The sequence below is a fragment of the Leptodactylus fuscus genome, chromosome 1, assembly GCF_031893055.1.
Source record: "Leptodactylus fuscus isolate aLepFus1 chromosome 1, aLepFus1.hap2, whole genome shotgun sequence".
NCBI lineage: Eukaryota > Metazoa > Chordata > Amphibia > Anura > Leptodactylidae > Leptodactylus > Leptodactylus fuscus.
Window position 1 is genome coordinate 107,351,955 of NC_134265.1, and position 22,024 is coordinate 107,373,978.

General features: G+C 40.0%; 1 protein-coding gene across 2 annotated transcripts in view; it reads left to right on the forward strand.

Moving 5' to 3' along the window:
• The window catches only part of ARVCF (ARVCF delta catenin family member), a 531,145-nt gene extending 509,502 nt beyond the window's left edge, over nt 1-21,643 (forward strand). For both annotated transcript variants that reach the window (XM_075275546.1, XM_075275554.1), the window contains 7 exons: nt 998-1,190; nt 1,667-1,778; nt 4,517-4,607; nt 7,007-7,060; nt 10,693-10,784; nt 11,882-11,996; nt 15,748-21,643. In XM_075275546.1, the coding sequence (XP_075131647.1) occupies nt 998-1,190; nt 1,667-1,778; nt 4,517-4,607; nt 7,007-7,060; nt 10,693-10,784; nt 11,882-11,983 (644 nt within the window). In that variant the 3' untranslated portion in view covers nt 11,984-11,996; nt 15,748-21,643. The remainder of the gene's footprint in view (nt 1-997; nt 1,191-1,666; nt 1,779-4,516; nt 4,608-7,006; nt 7,061-10,692; nt 10,785-11,881; nt 11,997-15,747) is intronic.
• Nucleotides 21,644-22,024: the final 381 nt, after the last annotated feature.

Consider the following 22,024-nt stretch of genomic DNA (forward strand, 5'->3'; position numbering starts at 1 on the left):
CATACAGAGTATCGACAGAAGCATGAAAACCTATATTAGACCGGGGCCCCACATGCTGTAAATGCTGCGACAAAAAAAAACAAAAAAAAAGTTTTACTGTCTCTGCAAAGTGGATGCACACATTGCAAAAAAACGCATGCAGCGGAAATGCTGTGATTTTTCAAAACCATCACGGTTTTGGAAATCACATGACAGCATGTCAGTTATACCTATGGAGACGCTGGGAGTTTCCCTATAGATATAATTGAAACAGAAAGTCCGCAGAAACCTTTCGGGCTTTCTGTGAAGAGCGATGCAGGAAAAACTGCACTATGTGGGGCCTTCACCTTAGGGTATGTCCACATGAGACTGGTTTGCTGCTGATTTTCCAATCACCCAATTCGTGCCATTCCAAAATGGATTGCTTTTTGCATCTATATTCATTGGGTAATTGCTGCAAGTAAACCGCTGTTTAATCTATTGTGTTGCATTGGGTGAAAACCCTCTTCTCATGTGACACCAATGTATAAATGTTAAAATGTCAAGAGCTACAGAAAAATCTTTCCTTTACTATTGTGTTATTCTGTTTTACTTGAGAATATGTCTCTGCTTTCTGTAAGCTTATTCAGAAATTGCAGTATTATGAGGCTCAAGAAGGGAAAAGAGGCTGAGATTTCAGTTGTGGCATGATGGAGAAAATATATTTCATTTTTATGTGCATTACATTCCTATCAGATGAAAAGGTAGCTCCTTGGTTTCCAAGCAACACTAGGGAAGCCAAGGCTGAAAATATAAATATTTAAGAGAATCGCTCAGGAAAGGGAATAGTCTTGAAATCCATATTTTTTATAGAAAGTAAATATTTAATATTAAAAACCCGGAAGCAGAGATGTAAACTGCATAAGTCATAACTATATTAGCACATTGCATGAGATATTACCACTAAGTATTCTGAAATAGCTGACTGTTTATGACCTTGTGACATAAATCTTGGGACTTTGCTTCATTTGCCCTTCAGGCAATTATGCCATGGGACAGCTGGTCCGAAACTTGCCGGGAGGGCAACAACGTCCTGCTAAGAATCTGGAAGAAGACACTGTGGTCGCTGTGCTGAACACTATCCACGAAATAGTCACAGACAGCTCTGAAAATGCCCGATCCCTCATCCAGACACAGGGAATTGAAAAGCTCATCACTATAAACAAATCCAGGTAACTGAATATATCTTTATACTGAATATATCTATATACCTGAGATGAATAAAATCGAAAAGTAATGAAATCTGTATGCATAACTGTGTTACACACTATAGATGGGTTAGATCAATAACAGCATCCTTAGCACTGAGTGAAGCAGTGCATAGAAATTTACTAATGGGAAGGCCAAGTGTAGCTAGCAGGCTCATGAAGTGGTGACACTGAATGGGCTTCAGCTCTGCAGCACCTGTAATATGGCAGTCCTGATGGCTTCCTGTTAGCACCTTAGGAAGAAGAAACACAAACAGTTGAGCTCTGAAGGGGAAGATTTCACAAAACACATATGTGAAAATTGATTGAAATGATGGTCACTGTGAAGATTTTTTCTTCATTGCAGTAAAATAGAGTATATGATGTGACATATGTCCACATGGGCAGCTTAGTAACAATACAAGTAACAATACCTCATATCTTCTTATCCCTTTTTATAGTCAGTCTCCAAGAGAGGTGAAAGCTGCATCCCATGTGCTACAGATGATTTGGAGTTACAAGGAACTCCGAAATGCTCTTCAGAAAGAAGGGTGGAATAAAGCAAACTTCCAGGTAAAGACTCCTCTGTTGTATGTATTGTTCACGTTCAGCTGCTGTTTGTGATTTAGACAGTTTTTTACCATGAAACTCAATATAAAACCAGCCACAGTACATTGTAGGGTTTGAAAACTGGAGTTACTGGCATGCTATTTTACACTTAAAATAACTTTTACAGCCTTTGTGGGCCTCAGTTTCCTGGCATCCTATATCACTGCTTAATATAGACTATAAACTCCTCACTAAGGGCTCGTTCATATCTGCGCCCGTACTCCGTTCTTCAGGTTTCCGTTTCCTGCACAAAACAGGGGCAGGAGACGGAAACCTGCCAGCATGTTTCAATCCCATTCATTTGAATGAGCTTGAAAAGTCTCTGGCTGTGTGCGCCGGTGAGCGTTTTATTCGCTTTGTGGCGAAACAGGTTTTTTTAAACTGGACACAGAGTCAGACATGCAGTACTCTGTGTCCGGTTTAAAAAGAAACGGTTTCGCCATGGATCGCCTAAAACGCTCACCGGCGCTCACGGCTGGACTCGGCATGACAGGTTTCCTTCTTCTGCATGCAGAAGGCGAAAACCTGAAAACGGAGTTCAGGCGGTGGTGTGAATCCAGCATTAGATGATGACAAATGGGATTCATTCTGTTATTCTTGATCTGGTTCATCCAGACCAGACAGGCTTTATTCCTGTAAAGTCTACTTCAGACAGCCTTATGCAGGTTCAGGTGATAACATAGATCAGGGATTCTTCACCACATGCCTGGGCGATAGCGTCTTTAGACACGACCAAGGCGTTTGACTCGGTCAAATTGCCTTTTCTTTTGCAGCCGCTTGATAGATATGGCTTTGGTGAAGGGTTCATTACCTGGATCTCCCTACTATATAGTTCTGCTAGAGCAACATTGTTGGTTATTGGTACATTGTCCCCTTACTTTCCTCTTGGTAGGGGCACAAGACAGGGTTGCCCACTGTCACCGCTACTGTTCGCCTTGGCAGTGGAGCGAGCCCCTTGCAATACTCCCTAAGAATGACCCAATATATAATGATATAGTTATAGGCTGCCAAGAAGAAAGAACCGCACTTTATGGTGATGACTTACTTCTGTTTATGTGTGACCCCCTCCCAGTCAATACCCAAAGCCATATCTTTGCTTAACCAATTTGGCAATTACTCTGGTTTATGGACCAACTTGACCAAGCCCTCCAACATGTATATTGGCTGTATGCTGAATGCTGCTGAAGGAGATACCATTTGTGGGTTAAATGTTGCCTCGACATGCAAATATTTAGATATTTATATTTAAAGATCAAAAGTGTTTTCAGGACCAAAATATTTTTCCTCTACTCTTGCACTTCAGGGCCTAAATTCAGGTATGGGTTAATCTGCCTTTTTTGGTAGCTGGTAGAATTAACTTTGTTAGGGACCATTCACATGCAGGAAAATGGTGAATAATTTGGTGTGGAATTTCAGCGCTGAAAAAAAGCCTCCCAGAAAAAAAAGCTAGCAGAAAAAGGAACCCATTGAAGTCAGTGAGAGGCTTTTTTTCAGCACGTCTCAGTGTCTATATGCTTTCAGACACTACTAATTAGGCTCTGTACTGTCAAGTGGGTGGTCTCAGGCAAGGAGTATGAGTCAGAGCTCTCGGATGCTGTCCAATCAGAGCCTTAGTGTCCATTCAGATAAAGTTTTTTAAATCAGTTTAACGGAGGCAAAAAAAGGATTTAATAAATGGGCACAAATAGATGGCCATCCGTTTCCATAGGCATCAATGGTAAAAAAAAAAAACGGATCTGTTGCTGTTCATGTTATTGGATGGACACATAAGTATTTCATACTACAATTTTGTGTCCAAAAAAACCAGATCACAACGGATGTCTATGGAAACGGATGGCCATCTGCGCATCTGTTTGCGTCTGTGTTTTTTTAAATCAAAGAGCCCCAACATATCGGTTCTAGGTTCAGGAAATTACTTTTTATATGAAGTGCAATACTCCCCTCCAAAATTCTCCCAAGACAGACCCCCCTATGTAGAAACCCTAACCTTGGGCACCTATTTCAACTCTGTGGTTGCCTCAGCCATCTTTTTCGGTGTGGCCTGCTGGGGGAGCAGTATACCAACCAGGGACAGAAATAGACTTGACAGGCTGATCAGGAGGGCCAGCTCTGTCCTGGGGAGCCCCTTGGACCCAGTACAGGTGGTGGGTGACAGAAGGATACTGTCTGTGGTGACCTCCATGCGGGAGAACAAATCCCACCCCACCTATGGGACCCTGATGGGACTTGGCAGCACTGTAAGTGACCGTCTGCTTCACCCCAAGTGTGAGAAGGAGCGCTATCGCAGGTCCTTCCTTCCAACCGCGACCAGGCTGTATAATCTACATCAGACCAAGCGAAGATCACTCTGCACAGAGAACTAATGATTGTGACGATGACCATGAAGTCTTCCTCTTTCTCTTCCGTTTTTCCTTAGCTGCTATGGACTCCTAGTATATCTTCTCTTTTCAGCTTATATGTGTCTACGTCTGTAATATATTACTGTGTATTATCCTGTATCTGTATTACTATTCTGCTCCAACACGCTGAAATTTCCCCAATGTGGGACTATTAAAGGATTATCTTATCTCTTATCTTATTTTATTTTTCAACTTCAGTTTGATTTTGTAATACGATACATGGTAACACTTTCCCTGTAGGCCATTTTATTTAGTTCATTTTATATGCATTTTTAACATATTCCTTCAATATTTGTATTTCAGTCTGCCACGTCAACTTTGCCAAAGGGATCCAAGAATAATGGAAAGTCTGGATTTGATGACAGCACACTTCCATTGGTGGATAAAAATCAAGGTGATAGATGTGGGACAACTGCTATATATGGTTGAGCCATAGTCTTTTTATTCTTTTTATTGCTCTTCCAGGGGTAATTACACAAGTTCAGATTTTTTAGACATTCTACAAAAATGCCATTTGTGAGGATACGAACACTAAGACCCTTACTTATCACTAAAAGTATGTGAAATGTGATTCAATAACTTAGAAAAACATAAAGATAACCCTGTCTATAAGTTCAAAAGATGTGGGTTCAAAGAGCAATGTGTTTCACATTTTTAGAAACTGGTTGGGTTCCCAGCAGGAGCCCTCCACATTTGCATTGAAAAATTACCTTTAAAAACAGCCTCATAGGTCATGTTGTAAACAAACGAATTAATTAAAAAAAAAGTAGTAGCTCATATGAACATGTAACACATTATTTATCCTTACCATCCAGCAACCTGTAGTTCCTTTTTCCTTTCCTGCAGGCTCTCTCTAAATATTCAGAAACCTCCTTATGTTAAGGTCCTGGGTAGCAAAATACTGTGGAAGAAAACCTTTTTTTTTTTTTTTTTTTTTCTGCAAAGCTTTTTTCATGAGTTTTTATTCTCTGCAGTTCTTTAAAGTATTAAATCTATATGAAAAACTCCATGATTTTCATGAAGTTCCTAGGTGTGACTGGCCCCTAATTTTTCTACTGGAGGAAAGAAGTGACACCATGACCTTTCTTCAGGTGGATTTCCCCTAGCAAACCACATTCAAATGAATGGGAGGTAGAAAAAAAGCTGGAGCGTTTTTTTGGGAGAAATTTTTTTAAAAATAAATCACTAGCAGTTTTATCTGCCTCCCTTTCATTTCAGTGGGGATTGTAAGGCAAAATCTCCCTGGATTTCATCCAGTTAAAAAAAAAATTCAGCTAGAGGAATAAATCTCTTTGACTCCCATTAAATGAGTGGGGGAGTTGGGAGGCATTTTATGAGGCAGATTGTGCCTCAAAAATCCACGTGCAAAAAACAGTGTGAACTTACCCTTAGGTTGGTCTTACAAGACCATATTGAATGTACAGTCCACAAGTTACTGATCAGCACCACTAGTTGCTGATCGTCAACATAGACTCCACAGACGTCTGTGTCCTGCCGCACTCGCCCATAGAGTTCTATGGGCGAGTCCATGCAGTGCCTCAATTCATGGCCATTACGGACATGTCCTATAAAGTGCGGACCACGGTTGTGGCCCGGCCACACCACGTAGTAAGAGGCCGCATTGAATATAATGTGTCGGCAAATGGTCCACAATTGAAAACCCTCAATTGCGGACCATTTGCGGACTTACGGCCGTGTAAGACCAGCCTTAGAGTAAAGTAGTAAATGCAAGGAGGGAGGTGGAGGTAGACGGTATGCAGTTGCAGTTTGTCAGACTGCATCCAATGAGATGGCAGGGTGGGAAGGAAAAGAGATCAATATAATTGTAATTGGCTAATATGTGCATGTATAGTTATTTTGTGTGCGTTTGTGTGTAAAAATTACTACATAGAAGGTTGTTGTTTTTGTTTTGTTTTTAATATATATTGTAAGCCGATGGCTGGTCAGGTAATGGAGGGGGTGTACATCTCACCCAGACTACTAAGGTGGGTGAGATGAGAAAACTCCAGAAAGAATGTTTCTCAGTAGATAACTATTGTCTGCTGAGTGTTGTTTCAAAGTTCTGGTTTACTGGGCTGGATTTTTAGGAATGGCAGGTAGGTTGGCAGTGGGACCTGTCATTCCACCCCCCTCCAGTCCACTCTTTGGGGATGTTTTGGCAGCAACTCAGCTGCATAGAGTCTGCTCATTAAGGGAAGCTTAAGACGTCAGCTACAGCAGCAAACTTTGGGCAGAGCTTGGCTGGAGAGCCAACAGAGAGGTCATGTTTTTGGAGCTGTGTCCTGAATGATTCTACTGGCTTTCATTTTTGTTATTCTAGGTGAGGTAACCTATTCTATGTTTAGTTAGATCCTAGCCGGGCAGTTGTTTATTTTTGTATTGTTTCCTTTTGTTGCTGCACTACCTTTTTGAGTGAAAATAAACTCTACCTTTATTTTTGGACTAAAGAATCTGGATTTTTGTGTCTATGCCACCCCACCTAGCAACCCCAGACCCTGACAATATTTAGACATTTTCCTTTTTTTTTTTTTTGAAAACCACATTTAGACCGGAGCCCCATGTGGTGTAAGCAATGCAGTTTGGTAATGGTGGAAATGGCGCAACAAAAACTGTTGCGTTCCTGTAGTGCTTTTTCACTGCGAACCTGCTAAGTGGTTCTTTAGCTTTAGTTAATAATAATGTATATTTTACTTTCTTTTTTGTTATATGTCCCTCTGTCTGCACCTTCTTGTTAGAGTTAACTTCTTTGTAATTTTGTAATGATTCATTGAATAGTCTTCTCATGTCTTGCAGGAAACAAGAAGTCTGGAAGTCGTGACATGATCCCCATGGGGGAGCTTGGCCCTGGTAAGCAAACATTGAAAAGAATAGAACCGTGAACAAGAGAATTCCCTAACATATTTTCGTCTTTATATAATCGTCTTAAAGGGGTTGTCCAAGCAAAAATGGACAACCTTTTTAAAGTTTAAATAAACTGGGGCAATGAAAAAAAAAAAAAAAAGCATATTCACCTAAATGTCACTACCTGTGACATCAGGGGTCATCTTCCTGAGGCCGCTGATTGGCCTCAGCGGTCAGTAGAATGCCGGAAGAGACCCGGGAGAGCAAATGAACAGGGAGGCGCTGGACAATAACGGAGCAACTGGAACAGGTGAGTTTGATTTTGTTTTTTTCACTGCCCCCAGCAAATTTAAACTTTAAAAGTTTAGCTTGGATAACCCCTTTAATTCTTCTCATGTTGACCCTTTGCTAGGGCTCATGAATACAAGGCTTGTGCAGGGAGTCTATACTGATCCCTACTATGGAGTCTCACAGCCTCCATGGTCTGTTGTACAAGCTCCATCAGGTATGTCAAAAGACATTACAGTACAAGTTTATATATAAAACTCAATGTAGCACTGCTGTAACGTCAGTCATATGTCACATCTGTTACAGATGTTCAAGGTTTATCTGCTATGATAGTAAAAATGGCTCAGTATGTAGCACCAAATTCACTGTGTGCATGTAATGGATCTGGCACATAGCTATCACTTCTATTGTGAACTGAGTGTATGTCATTTTTGTTAAAAAAAAAAAAAAAAACAACAACAAACAAAAAAACACCTTGTTGCTTACATGCTATTAGTTGCATTTATTCAGGCTATTTTTCTGTAGCCCGATGGTGGCTCCAAAACTTTCATAAATGTCTGACAACCATCATAAACTGCAAATCTCCTCTAATTCACAAAAAAAAGCTAGTGACTGAATTCCAATGAAAGTAAATATGCAACAAGCTATGCATCTGATTATACAATATCACTGATTTAGTCTGGCATCAGTGTAGATCCTGGCCCTGACTTCTAGTCATGCACAATACATGCGGTACCCAATAGGAAACCCCATTTCAATGCAGATTTGGCATGTATCTCTGCCTACTCATCCCCACTGCCGCTATTGTAATATGTCTTTGGACAGCTTGCAACAATGGTGCGGGTTCAGACTATCGTACACCAGTTGAGTATTCCTTATCTATAGCATCATGTGGGTGCAGACAGTGTGAATATCTTTACTACATTGATTCACAGTTTTGATACATTGTTTCACAGTCCGTACACATGTAATGCTATAGCCAAGCAATTCCCAAACAGGGTGCCAAAAAGACCCCCAGGGGTCCTGGATCGAGCTGGTCATATGTCCCATTTTTAACTACATCGGCAGGATTCTGATGCGGAATAGAACAGTGCAGCAGGAAGACTTTAGCTTCCTGTTCTACGGCATCAATAATGATGCCTGTTGAAGACTGGCTGCATTGATCTGCAGAGAAGAATCAGGAGGACCACAGAGCTTTGGGGGAGCGTGGATAGGTAAATGTTATTTGTTTCTTATTTATATAGCACATCTATGGTGTGGGGCTGCTGGAGAACATTACTCGTCTGTGGGATCCTGGAGGATATTATTACTTGTCTGGGGGACATTATTAGTTTTCTGGGAGCCACTGGGGGACATTACTGGGGGTCATTATTAGTTGCCTGGGGGTACTGAGGGACATTATTACTTGCCTGGGGGTTACTGGGGAGCATTATTAGGTTCCTGGAGCCCCTTGGGGAGCATTATTAGGTGTCTGGGCCACTGAGCAGCATTAGTAGATGTCTGGAGGCCACTGGGAAGCATTATTGGGTGTCTGGGCCCATTGGGATCAGTATTAGGTGTCTGGGAGCCACTGGGAAGCATTATGTGTATGAGGGCCACTGGGGAGCATATATTACGTGTTGGGCCAATAAAGGAGCTTGGTGACAGTAAAAGGTGAATTTTTGTATGTTGCATGGAAAGTATAGGATTATGTAGCTTTGAGGGTACATTCACATGGTGCAGTTTCCATGTGCTTTGTGGTGAGGTTTTCTAAATTTAAAAGTGGAACCAATTTATATTACATCTGTAAGTTTAAAAAACTTCACACAAAAAAATCTGCATGAAACAATTATTTGCTAGGTTATCCCTGAGGATTTTTTTTTCCAGGGATGCCCCATTCTGAAAAGGATGGGAAACACTGCTATAGACAGTAATAGCAGTAATACTAGTAAAATATAAGTGCATGTATTTCCAGGCTGCATTTCTAGGATAGTTGTGGCTGCAAATACAGTGTATGGTAGCTCTGAACAGTAATGCTTGTGACTATGAAAGCAAAGCCTCGCCCTACATACTGTTCTCTTTCAATGGACTTCACAGAACAGACCGTGAAAAGAAGGTTAGAGGGAAGGGGCTTGCCTAGCAGCCAGCTTTTTGGAGCAATTTTTCAGTATAAAAATTAAATTTTAGATGAAACAAATGGTGATGCGATGGTGATCACAACTCATGTCAGCAATTTAGCTGAAGCGATAGTGACTAGGGTTGAGGGATCGGTGAAGATCAGATCCCGATCAGCGATAGAGTAAATTTCACGATCGCGTTCTGATTCCACCTAAAAAAAGATCGGGAATGGAATTCTGATCCCGATCGCTCAACACACTTACCTGCACAGAACCGCTGCCGCTCCCTGAAGCTCCAGGCTGTTGTTCTCTACTCTCTCTCTTCGCACGCCGGCAGAGCGCTGTGCGTGCCCCCGCCTCCCTAGGCTAGTGTCACTGCTGGGAGTAGGCGGGGTTTGTTGTCTGTTGTGATGCACTCATGTCTCCCTGCCCTGTACCCGCCCACACTCTCCTTAACCACAACAAGCCCCACCTTCTCCCAGCATCAGTCACAACAGCCTAGGGAGGCGGGGGCGCCCGGAGGTCCAGGGAGTGGCGTACACACCAGGAGAAGAGGCGGCAGTGGTTCTGTGCAGGTAAGTGGGGGGACTAAGTAGCTGGCGGATTTTTTTAATCACTTCACAGCGTGGAGTCCAAAAATTGAAGCCTTCCATTTTTGGACTCCATGCTGTGTAGTGAACAGGATCGTTTTTAAAATCCGATTTTTGATCATTAAAAATACCATTGACTTACATTAGGATCGGAATTGGGATCGGGATCAGGTTCGAATGGAAATGATCCTGAAATCTCAAGATTGGCTCAACCCTAATAGTGACCATTGAAGCCCTGACATACTGTGGAAAAATTATTCTTATTTATTTTTAGAGCAACATTAATTCTATGGTGTGAGATACCTTTGAGGGTTTACATACAAAACATAAGTACAAGTGCCCAACTGGTACAATGGGATAGATGGCCCTGACTGTATGGGCTTACAATTTATGATGGAGGGGAAATAGAGACAGTATATAATGGTAGAAACTATTCATATGGTCTGACAAAGTCCAGAGAGAGCTGCGTTTGTGGTTGATTCTGCCCTAGAAACTGTGTGTGAATACATGGTGGTAAGAAGAATGAATAGCAAAATGGAATAAGAAAGAAGTCTTTGTATGCAGCACAATTCCATGTGAGTGTAATGTTAATGATCTGTGCAGGTTTTATTTCTTTACAATTATTATTTCTTAAAACTTAAGCAAAATTCCCTTTCTTCCTTAGATGGATATTCTACTATTGATCACCGAGACAAGGAGCGCAAATACAGATCTAATGAAAACATGGGAGATCTGTCAGAGAAGGAGCCCTTAAAGGTATCATTTATCAGCCATGTCATTGGTTTGTGAAGGAGTGTGGATTTTTTTTTCATCTTGTAGTTCAACTTTTTCTTTATGATATAACCAACATTTCAAAAAGGATACCATGTAAGTTTCATGGCTTCCACTAGGTGTCACTGGAACCCAACAAGGAGGTGGTAATAGTGGGCTAAGTATAGCAAAATGTACCTTGACATTTTGGCTGACATAGCAGAAGACCTTTCGGTAAACAATGTTTGACAAGGCATTGTTCAGAATACTAAACCCTTAATTTTTTTCTGCCTTTGTTTTTATGTTGTTCTGAATAATGTATTTGATAAGCAAAGTGATCAGAGCTCAGTAATACTAATGTTGTGCATTCATAGTCTGTATATATAGTGATATGGGCAATGGCATATAGACTAAAATTCAGTAAGTATAGAGTTTAGAACACACCACAATGTTTTCATTAGTTTGCTCAGGCTCATCTATTCTCGTTTGCAGCCTATTGGATAAAACTTGATTTGTAAGTAGGCTGGTGGCTTTATTGAGTATTAATACTGTGTGATCTGTCAGCTGGGTATCCGAGATGCTAATGCACAAGTCAGTTGCATTCCTTATAAACTCTTGATCAGTTATTATATTGAAAAATATACTTGGGTGATATTGAACACTTTTCACCAGATGTTAGAAGCACCCAGTCATTGGCCATACAGCAGTGTGCTGTGTGCCAGGTCATCATATCTGATTAAATTATTCCACTGTGTTTGGCCAGGTTAATTATCAGACAATATATAGGGGTGTGCATGGTACTGGGTTATTACTTACAGTTTTATGGGGTTCCCATGGCAGAAAACGTAGTCTGTATAACTCACAAATGATGTGCTGTCAATGCAGATGTCATGCTGTTTTGTATAATTCAGTTAATGTGATGTATTAAAATGCCTGTCAATTTGTACATTAGAACATTGTATTATTTCTCTTTTGCTGATGTTTTACCACTCCTTTAACCTGTCACGTACTTAACTCCTTCCCCTACAAGCCTTGGCTGGTGTTGCACCTCTCCTTGCATTAATACCTGTTTTGCTCTCTCCTTTCCTTTACTGCTGCTGCAGAATGACTCAAATAAGAAACACATTACCCGGAGTAACAGGCCTACTGTCAATCTGGTGGATGCACGCGACACTAAACCGCAGCCTGTTGACTCCTGGGTCTAATTTTGCATGCATGGTAGGTCTGTCTAATGTCTTTGTGGGATCTTGGTTGTGTAACTTTTCACCACTCATGGTATCGTTTCTTTACAAATTCACAAAATCTAAAGATTTTTCTCCTTGATGCATGGCTGAAAGAAGCTCTGTTGGTTTCTGAGAGCTTTGAAATGTGCAGCTCCTTTCTACTGTGTCTCCCTTTTTATCTAACCTGCTTAGTTTTGTGTTTGGTGTGATGGTAATGAGTGATCAGCATGGACAGCTTGTACTACACATATCAAGCTCAACTTACAATGCTTCTAAATATCAGGAATACAATTTCTAGTGAATGAGAATGAACCACAATACCAAACATCCTTCTTACAAGAGGGCCACTGTTTCTGTTAGAAATACACCATTTCTTTTCTGACACAACCCCTTTATATAATTTCCCATCTGGATCAACACTGTATGACATGAAGCTTTTTTCTATTAGAACAATCATATTAAGGGACCTCGATAACAAAGCTATATAGTTTCTAACAGAGTTTTAGATTTAGAAGCATTATTTTAGATTTAGGTTAAATGTATCAATCTGGTGGATAGTGATAAATACTTAGATTGTAATACACTTTAAAGTGAGTTTGTCACCAGAATCCAGCCGATCATCTCACCCCTGCAGACAGATTACTTAGGGTCTCTTGAATTAAACAGTGTTTTCCCCTTGTGAATCAGTGCCTTCATTGCCAAGATGTCACTATCTTCCACAATATGCAAATTAATTTTTAGGATCAGTGGACTGCCATTGCTCCAAAGAAGAGGTAAGCACCTATGCCCTTTTTCCTCCAAATAGCTCATTTGCATATTGTCAAAAACAGCAGCGAAGGCACTGATTCACAAGGGATAAACTGTTTTACTTAGATGACCTAACCTATCAATCTGCGGCGCTGGGTTAATATATTGGGATCTGATGACAGACTCCCTTTTAGGTCATATTTCTGTTTTACAGCACTAGTCGATAGGGAAGAATTATCGATTTCACTTTCCATGAATCATCTACTTATTTTGTAGTTCTGTTTTAATGTCCCAACCAACATCTTTAGCAATAATAAGCTGATCATTGAACATATGCTTATTATTTCACGGATTGTAGTTTTTATCTGATTCGCATTGCCCTATACAATTGGAGATGTTTGCCGATAATTGTTACAGCTGAATGGGGGAGTAGCAATCATTCCTCCCCAGTCATTTGGCATCTTCTGATATAGACGAGCAGTGATTGACGTATTTATTGTCAATTGATGTTCATTTGTGCCTACATCTGCAGGTGTAAATGCACCCTAAGGCTAAAGCTACATGCTGTGAACTTGTAGTGAGTTAGCCACAGTGAACTCACAGACGGTTAACCTCCTGCAAAGTATAAGGGCTCGTTCATACGGAGTAAACGCGGCACGCAATGTGCCGCGTCTACAGGACGTTTGCGCCGTGATTTTGACGGTGTATGTTTGCGGTCGTGTTAACACGCGTTTACGTGGCGCTAACGCGACGCAAACATGCACCATCAAAATCACAATGCAAACGTCCCGTAAACGCGGCACATTGTGTGCCGCGTTTACTCCGTGTGAACGAGCCCTAAGAAGTATAGTGAATAGGATTTCAACAAATATCATCAACACATTGAAGAAAAAGCTACAGCAAGTGTCTTTCACTGGGAGCTTTGAACACACATGTCAATTATTGCTGCGTGTTTGGCTACAAATGCAGTGCAACGTTTACAACCCGACTAGCCACGAAATACCAGCAGACTATTTTTGACAGTTTTTTGGGTTTTTTGCCGGAGACGGCCCCACTGTAGGATTTCTGTTGCAGAGGATTTTTAGAACGGTTTTATAGCAAATAGTAGTCTTGGCTCCATAAAGAGGAAATCTGTAGAAGCAAATATCCTCTATTTCTATTTACATACATTCACTATCAATGACAGCTATTCTTCCCCAATATAGAAAATGAGAAAAACACCATTATCTATACGCAAGATGATAACTGTTTGATTGCTGGAGACCTTATAACTAGGACCCCTATTGATCACTAGAATAAGAGTCCTGAGCACCTGTTCAGAAATAGATTGAGTGGTGATGCATCCTGCTGCTCAGGGCCAGAGCACAGCATTTTGTGTTCACATCCTGTCTGGAGACAGAATCCATCACATTTGATGGCAAATGATGCCAATTGCAAAGATACGTATTCTTTCCAAGTGACAGACCTCTCAGCTGGACCCAATTGTATGTTATTGGGTCCCATCAGTAACTTTTGGTGTGGGTCACAGCATGGAGGAGATGACAGTGTGGCTTACACATGCTTCAATAAGAGTACACCGTGTTTGCATTGAGCATTACCTGTGAGTGCTGTTAGACTGAGGCCTGATGTTGTGGAAATGCATTGTTTTTTGTTGCAGATTTTGTTGCATTTTTTTTGAGCCAAAGTCAAGAGTGGATATTTTTTTTTTTTTAGTCACTCTCACTTTGGCTCAAAAAAATGCAGCAAATCTACAACAAAAACACTGTGTTCTTGCACAATGTGGCCTTAGCATTAATGGGCTACAGCAAAACCATGGCAGCAATGCATTGCAGTTTTTCCCACAGCACTTTGCATAGAAAGTCTGCGGAAGAAATCTCTGCTTCCATTATACTTATAGGGAAATCACCAATAATTTCCATGATATAATTAACATACAGCGATTTCCAAAACCACAACTGTTATGGAAATCGCAGCATGTCTGCTACTTGTATTTTCCACAATGTAGCATAAAAATCCTCTAGTGAATCCCATCCACTTTGCAGTGAATGTAAAATGCCATGTGAGGCCCCAGGCTTATGATGCAACACAAGTTGTTACTACTCCCTGTAAAAAATCTTTCCTGTATGTATGTATGTATATCTAAGCAACTAATATTTTTTCTTTACTATTTATAGTCCAAAACACGACTAAAATTTTTGCCAGTTGCATTTACCAGAATGCCTCCATTATTGAGACCTGCCATCTACTAAGTGTGGGGACGTTAGCACGGTAGAAACAGTGGTATGGACCCAAACAGTCAAGACCGGGACACACAATATGCAGCAAATAGGTTTATTTAGAAAAAACAGGAAAATAAATAAATCTTCACTTCTTGCACAAATGGGCAAAAACAAAATACAGCCTTAACTTCAGGCAAAAATAAAACAAATTCCTGCTTGTCTGAGAGAATAACTATACAGAAGTAATAACCTAACTATACGTGTGGCTTACTACCAAACTCACGAAAAAAACAAGTACAATTTGGTCTCACCGGTCTCAGGGTTACAGGACAGACCCAGGCACTTCCTCTCCTCCCAGGATCTGCCCTGAAGTGCAGGCTCTGCAGACTTTTATGGGCCTTTAACGAGCCTATGACCCACACCTGGGGCTGAAACCTATTCCAGACCCACCATGGACCACACATATGTCAGGAATCTGGGGCTGATATAGTGGGATTCCAGCACTTTGCCTATCATCTTCTCACATAGAATAGGCAACTAAAATTTGAGCCATCTATGAGAATGCAGCTAAGTAGCCTCTGAAAAGTTTGCAATACTCAAGCTGCCAACCAGTTGGAAGTGTTTTTTTGTTTGTTTTTTTGCCAAGTTACAATGGCTCTTATTTTATCTGGCCATATTGTATTCATTCTCTAAAGTCAGACCTTGTATTTTATTTTACACTCGACATCACCACCCTCATTGATTTTTCTTTGTGTAATATATGATGTTCTTCTGTTACAGGGATAATGTTGCGGTGATTCTTTTTGAGAAGACATTTTTTATGTTAATATTTTTTCCCAAACCAAGAATCACTCATTTTTAATATACATTGGAGGTATCATTGCCCACCACTGCCATAATGTTTTCACAGAAGGACCATTTTGGTAAGAGACTGGATGAAAACTGCCATCTGCTGTGACTGAGAACCAAACTATGTGATCATCGCCAAAAACCGCTGTTGCTTAATTTTACTTCAGAACTGAATCTTTTTTAGTACATATGTATAGTATATATTCATAAAGTAACATTCCCTTTGAGGCTTCCTGAACCTTGCGCCATTTGAAGAATCACCACCTTTCTAAAGGAAAGTCGGGATGGTGCAGCTTATAGGACTAGAAGACAGAAAGAAGGGAATTGTTTTTATTGGACAAGCTTCCTGCACGAAAATCAAATAAAGCCACAAAACTTTGAGGCATTGACTTCAGTTGAGCACTTTTCCTTTCCTTTGGTTTTCTGTTTGCTGCCTCAGCCTGAACTGTGAAAAAAAAGAGGTTTTGTGGCTTGAGGTGCACATAATTTTATTTTCTTGCTATAAAGTGATGGGAATATCATAAGGATTGTGGTTTTCACCAAGATGGAGTAAGACGTAAGTTGCTGCATGGAATGAGAAAGTGGAGAGAAAAAAAAAATTGTTAGATACCGTTTGTGCTGTAGACCCTTATGGGTTTTGTCCTTTTAGAAAGTATCTGAATGTGATGTAAGGCTTTACACATCGGCAATAGAGCTCCCCCTCCCCAGGTCATCTCTGCGTTCTAACTCTGGAATGTGTTAAAGACTGGCATCATTCTGCCGAATACTCACCTTCGCAGGACTTTTACTCCAAACTGTGCATGTCATTAACTGGAATGCAGTGTGAGCTCATACATATACATACACTCTTTTACACATGGTCCTAAGTTGGTTGTACATAAAAAAAAAAAAGTTATCTATATCCATACACACCTGCATACAGACACGAATCCTGCAGCTGGTCTAGCCAGAGCCTGCAGCTACAAAACGTTTCTCTCTGGTTGCAATCTGTGTGCAGAATATTCTGCTGTACAGTCATTTTGCCTTTTGATCTCGTGCTTTCTCTCTTCATTAACTTTGCAACAAGATTTCAAGGACTGACCAACCATCTACAAACTATCTGGAAGTCTTTACCTTTCCTCATCCTGCAATCTCCTCAACTGTTTTAAGATCTTTTATCATGAACGCATTGCTGCAATTCTAATCCTTTGATTAAAATAAGGAATTACATTTACTGTTGAATTTTAATGTATTTCAGTAGGTGCTCAAACAGATCTGTTACAGAGGGTGAGGTGTGCATTCTTTCTTGTGTTTGCAGGGATGGGACTGGGGTTTTTTACATTAATGTAATATTTCATGCTGTACTAAACTTAATGTGCATAGATGTTTACTTGGATGTATAAAAAAAACAAAGCATCTTACCGGTTGCCATCTGTTAGTGTGAGTTGTAAGGGATCTACCTGCACCCTTGTAATCCGGTCACTGACATCTGAGCTGAATGCAATCAATTTTTCTGGTTTTGGCGCAGCAAATGCTTTGTGTGTCCACATTGAAAACGGATTCACAGCTTAACCCACTACCTACCACAGGATGGTTGTCTTCTATACAAGGCTGCAGGTATCCTCCAATCCATAGGTATATGGTTTGCTGTCAAGACACATGTATCCTACCCTAAATTAAACATTTATTAATACTGTATACACAGCCAGATGATAGTAGCACATTTACATCTTTGTAACTTCACTTATTCTCTTAGGATATAATATAATATACTTTCAAGCAGACTTTAAAACTATAACATACACTTCAAGACTGTAACTATATATCTGAAGAGAGAAATTAACCTTCATTTTAACATCTGTATAATAGATGAAACATTTTCTAAGTGACTGTTACTATCTTTAGCATTACTCCAGTGAACCGTGGAATGTGCACTGCCCTTGCCTTGCAAGTAAGTTTTAATATGTCTTTGTTGTATAAGGAGATGTCAACTTTGCAGGGTTAGCTATAGACCTTTTTCTCAGCCCTTTGATCCAAGCTGCAAGGGGCTTACATGCCTATGGCTACATCTATCCGAACTGTTGAGAAAAAGTCATCTTACAAACTGCTTGTAGCAACCAGGACAGAGGGAATATTGCTGGTTTTTATTAATACTTGCCAGCTCTCTCGAAACTTAGCGGAGACTTTCACAAAAAAAAAAAGGTTGACCTCCTGGTGTCCCGAAAAAGTGGGCAAATCTCCCAGGCATGGTGGAAGAACGGTCTTGTTACAAAAAGGGGTGTGACATGCAACAAAAAGGGCATGAACTTACTAAAGAGGGCATTGCCATACATTTTCATGGCACCCTTCCTACGCTGGGACTCCCAGAAGTCAGCCCGCTAAAGTTGGCAAGTATAATTTTATGACAATTCCTAGATAACTTACAGGTTTTCAACAATGATGTCTATAGGGTCATGTGATCAGTTTTCATAGGAAAGTATTTCACATGTGGAAGAGACTGACCATAACCTATTCATATTGAACAATTGGTTTTTAATTGAACAATTATGAAAGGACATACCTGTGTACATTTTTGTACTTCTATGTGCCATACAGTGGTAGTGCTCTGGATCCTTAATGTTTGCCCATAGAACTCCTTGAGTATATTGCCATAGCACTGGGACTGAGGTTATTTGTCACAAGTGCCATTCTCTGTGTTCTCAGAACTGCCATACCAAAAGTGAGCCTAACCCAAGCAGAAATTGTTACCTCAACAGAATTATGGGCACAAATCTCAAGAGACCTTTCAAAATGTTGTTGGGTTTTGGAAGAAGCAATGCGTTGATGACACAAACAAGGCTTTTAACAATAGATTCTGTTGTCTTACACTTGATTTTCCACTGGCTAAGATAGACTACTACTTCTTATATAAAACATTTCTACAGTTCACATACTAAGTTTTTGGTGGTGTCCAAAATATTTCTGATTTTATAGGATGAAACCCATAAATCTAAATTCATTGATAGCATTCCTACCCATAAACATTTCCTCCATCTACAAGTACCTCATTTATAATTGCAGATCTGATCCATCATACCACAGCATTGATCTTGGCAGAATTAATGATCTATTCCCCAAAATATAGATGTCATTTGTAACAAAACCTGTGGAAGTCGCTGCCGCTGGTGATGAAAAACAAACTCCAAAAACCCTAGGTGCTGCAATTGTATAAGCATATATACAATGTAATTTACCTGCATCAATCTACCCAGGTGTGGCTTTACTGAGGTACTTTGGTATTCTCTTAGTTCAGAATGGACCATAATTTATGAAATAACAATGTGCCAGAATCAGTAGTGACTACTGTCACTGTGGAGCTGACCTGTACATTTAGTCTATACTTAATAATGAGGCTTATAGGACGACAGTATCATTTCTGAAGGGTGCAGTAAGTGTGTAGGTCATCTAGGTTTACACTATCTTGGTGCATACATTTTATTCCACCAGATATACAAAATGTCACTTGAAAGTTAAATTATTGGACTATTGTATATGGTGCAAAGTTCACTGAGCTGCAATGCGTGACATATGGATAAAATAGAAGTGTTTTGTGATATCTCGTCCTTCAGTAGCCTGCATGGGTTCACAAAGTTATCACGTTTAACATGGTTATAGAAAGTGTGTGGTTATGATTACCTTGTAGTGGAATATTACTAGCGCAATTCCTTGAATTTCCAGTGACATAGACTATAAGGTGGTTATGATCTCCATTATTAAAAATACAGCTGAACTAGAAACATTGCAGTCCTTTCAGTATAGACATTTTAGGCTAGAATCTCACATTGAGTTTGAGGAGTGGGCTTAAAATTAAGTAGAAATGCCAGTGTTCTCTTAATACTTTTCCTTCTCTTTGCAGCCACACCTGCATTGGGCTTGAATTACCGTACCCCTTTTTTGAGCCAAAGGCCAGTCTTACACAGTTGTATGTTAGTCATTATTCTAAAACCAGGAGTGGATTCGTATCATAGAGGTAAAAAAAATTTCATTACATTTTTCCTCTGAGTACATTCCCTGCCTTTGGTCTTACAAACACTAATGCAAAATTCTGTCCAAAATACCACCTTGTGAAAACCACCTAAACCTGAGGCCCCACATTGTGGAAGCGCAGTCTTTTTGGCTGCTGTGGAAATGCATTGGAAAAATCGCTGCGTTTTACAATCCCAGCAAAGTGAATGATATTTCATTAATCTCATTCACACTTTTGTTGAAAAAAATTGCTGCGGATCAATTTGAAGACCACAGCATGCTGCAGAATCATAAGCATTTTCCCTAAATATTTATTGCACTAAAAACTTAATGAAAAATGCTGTGGAAAAATAAGACCTGTTTTCCTACATGGGCCTTAGCGTTGATGGGATTTTTCTCAATTGGGCAAAATATTTCTAAAGGAGGAAAATGGAACAAAATAAGACACAATACTCACCAAGTAATCCACCTGCCGCCCCAGCGTCGCGGCTCTGGTACCGACATAATATCTAAAACATATGACTACTTCAGGCAGTCACTGGCCTACAATGGTGTACCTCTGTTCACTTTTACGGGGGTTCTAAAAACAACCACACATAGAAGTGAATGGAGAGAGTTGTGCATTGTGTAGCCACATCTCCATTCACTGCAGCTGTGGCACCAGACAGGATAGATGGTCAGGGACCCCCTATGTGGAGATAGATGTCCTACATCTGACACTCACACCTGTCAGAATCTTATGGCATATCCTGAACGATCATTTACTTTACTGTCTGTTTTTCACTCCTGTACAAAACTGTGGCAGGTTCATGTAATTTTCAGGTTGTTTTTTTTTTCTAACATCTAAATATATGAACAATATCAATTGATAAAATGCAGATGTTTTATACATTTTTCATCTTTTATACTATGCTTTTTAGATAGGTTTGTGCGGCTGCAATATTTGTTGCCAGTATGACATTTGTGTTTCTCATTACCCATGTATCTGCAGGCTGTTCTGGTTAGAGAATAACTCTCTTCCTCTTTGATCATGGTGCCCAGAGTCTGTTTGTGACCCAGGCAGTATGTGTCTCACCAAACTGCATATATTTGGAAAGTTACCCTCACATTGAGGTCAGCATTGTAATCATCAGTGATTGGAGAAGGACACAAACAGTAAAAAAAAATATGTTCTACAACCATGGCAATCCATTATTCTAAGACCTTGGCCATGACGATCATTGTATTAGGTGAATCAGAGATTTCCTTGGGGACCAAGCCGTTACACATTAAGAAAGTATTTCTGTATCCTGATGGACAATGGCAGTGTAAACTCCTTGTTTTTGTTTTTTTTCTTGCATTTAAAATTTTTGCAAGAAATCCCAGACTTTGTTCACCATTACCAAACTATGGCAGCTAAAAAAAATAGTCAAGGAATTATCACCTGAGAAATACATTCGGACCTAAAAGCGAACCTGTTTGTAACTATCATGTGCCTTAAAACAAACCTTCATGATAGATATAAGCAAAGGGAAAAAATCTGCAGGAGGTTTCTGTCCTCTCCTCTCATTCTTTGCAACATTTTGTGGTAATTCAATGGGTTGTTTGAACTGTATTTAGGCTGTAATATAATAATTCTCAAGAGGAAAAACATTGACTGGTTTTAAAGTGATTGTTAGGTGAAAAGTTATGATTTTTATTTTCTCCCAAAGTTATATAATCAGAATCAAAAAATGAGTTAAGATAACATTGTATATTCTATGCTGATGTTTTACTAATCTGGATAGATTAAATGCCTGTTAATTGCCAGGTGTGAAAAGGTGACAAGCTTGACCTGTTTTCAATAAACCATGCCTGGACCAAACATTGCATGTGACCTTGTCCTGTGTTCACTGGACTGCACCAGCAGCAGGCTTCTGTGGAAGACCATTATCAGCAGTAACTACTACAAGTGAATCATTTTATTGTTGTTGTTGGGGGGGTTGTTCACTTTGCAGCTCTGATTCCTAACCATCTTAACATACTGTTCACACCAAGTTAAGCTTGTAATAACGGTTATGTTGTCAAGATCTATTTACGGCTCCGTTCACACCATCATTTTTCCATACAGTTGGAAGTATATTCAGGAGCCAAGAGAAGTGTTTAGTTGTATTCAGTTAGGGGCCATTTATATCTAGTGTTTTACTTCCGTTGAGCAGATACATTTTAGCACAAAAAAAAAAAAAAGTTAAAATGTGTTGTTCAA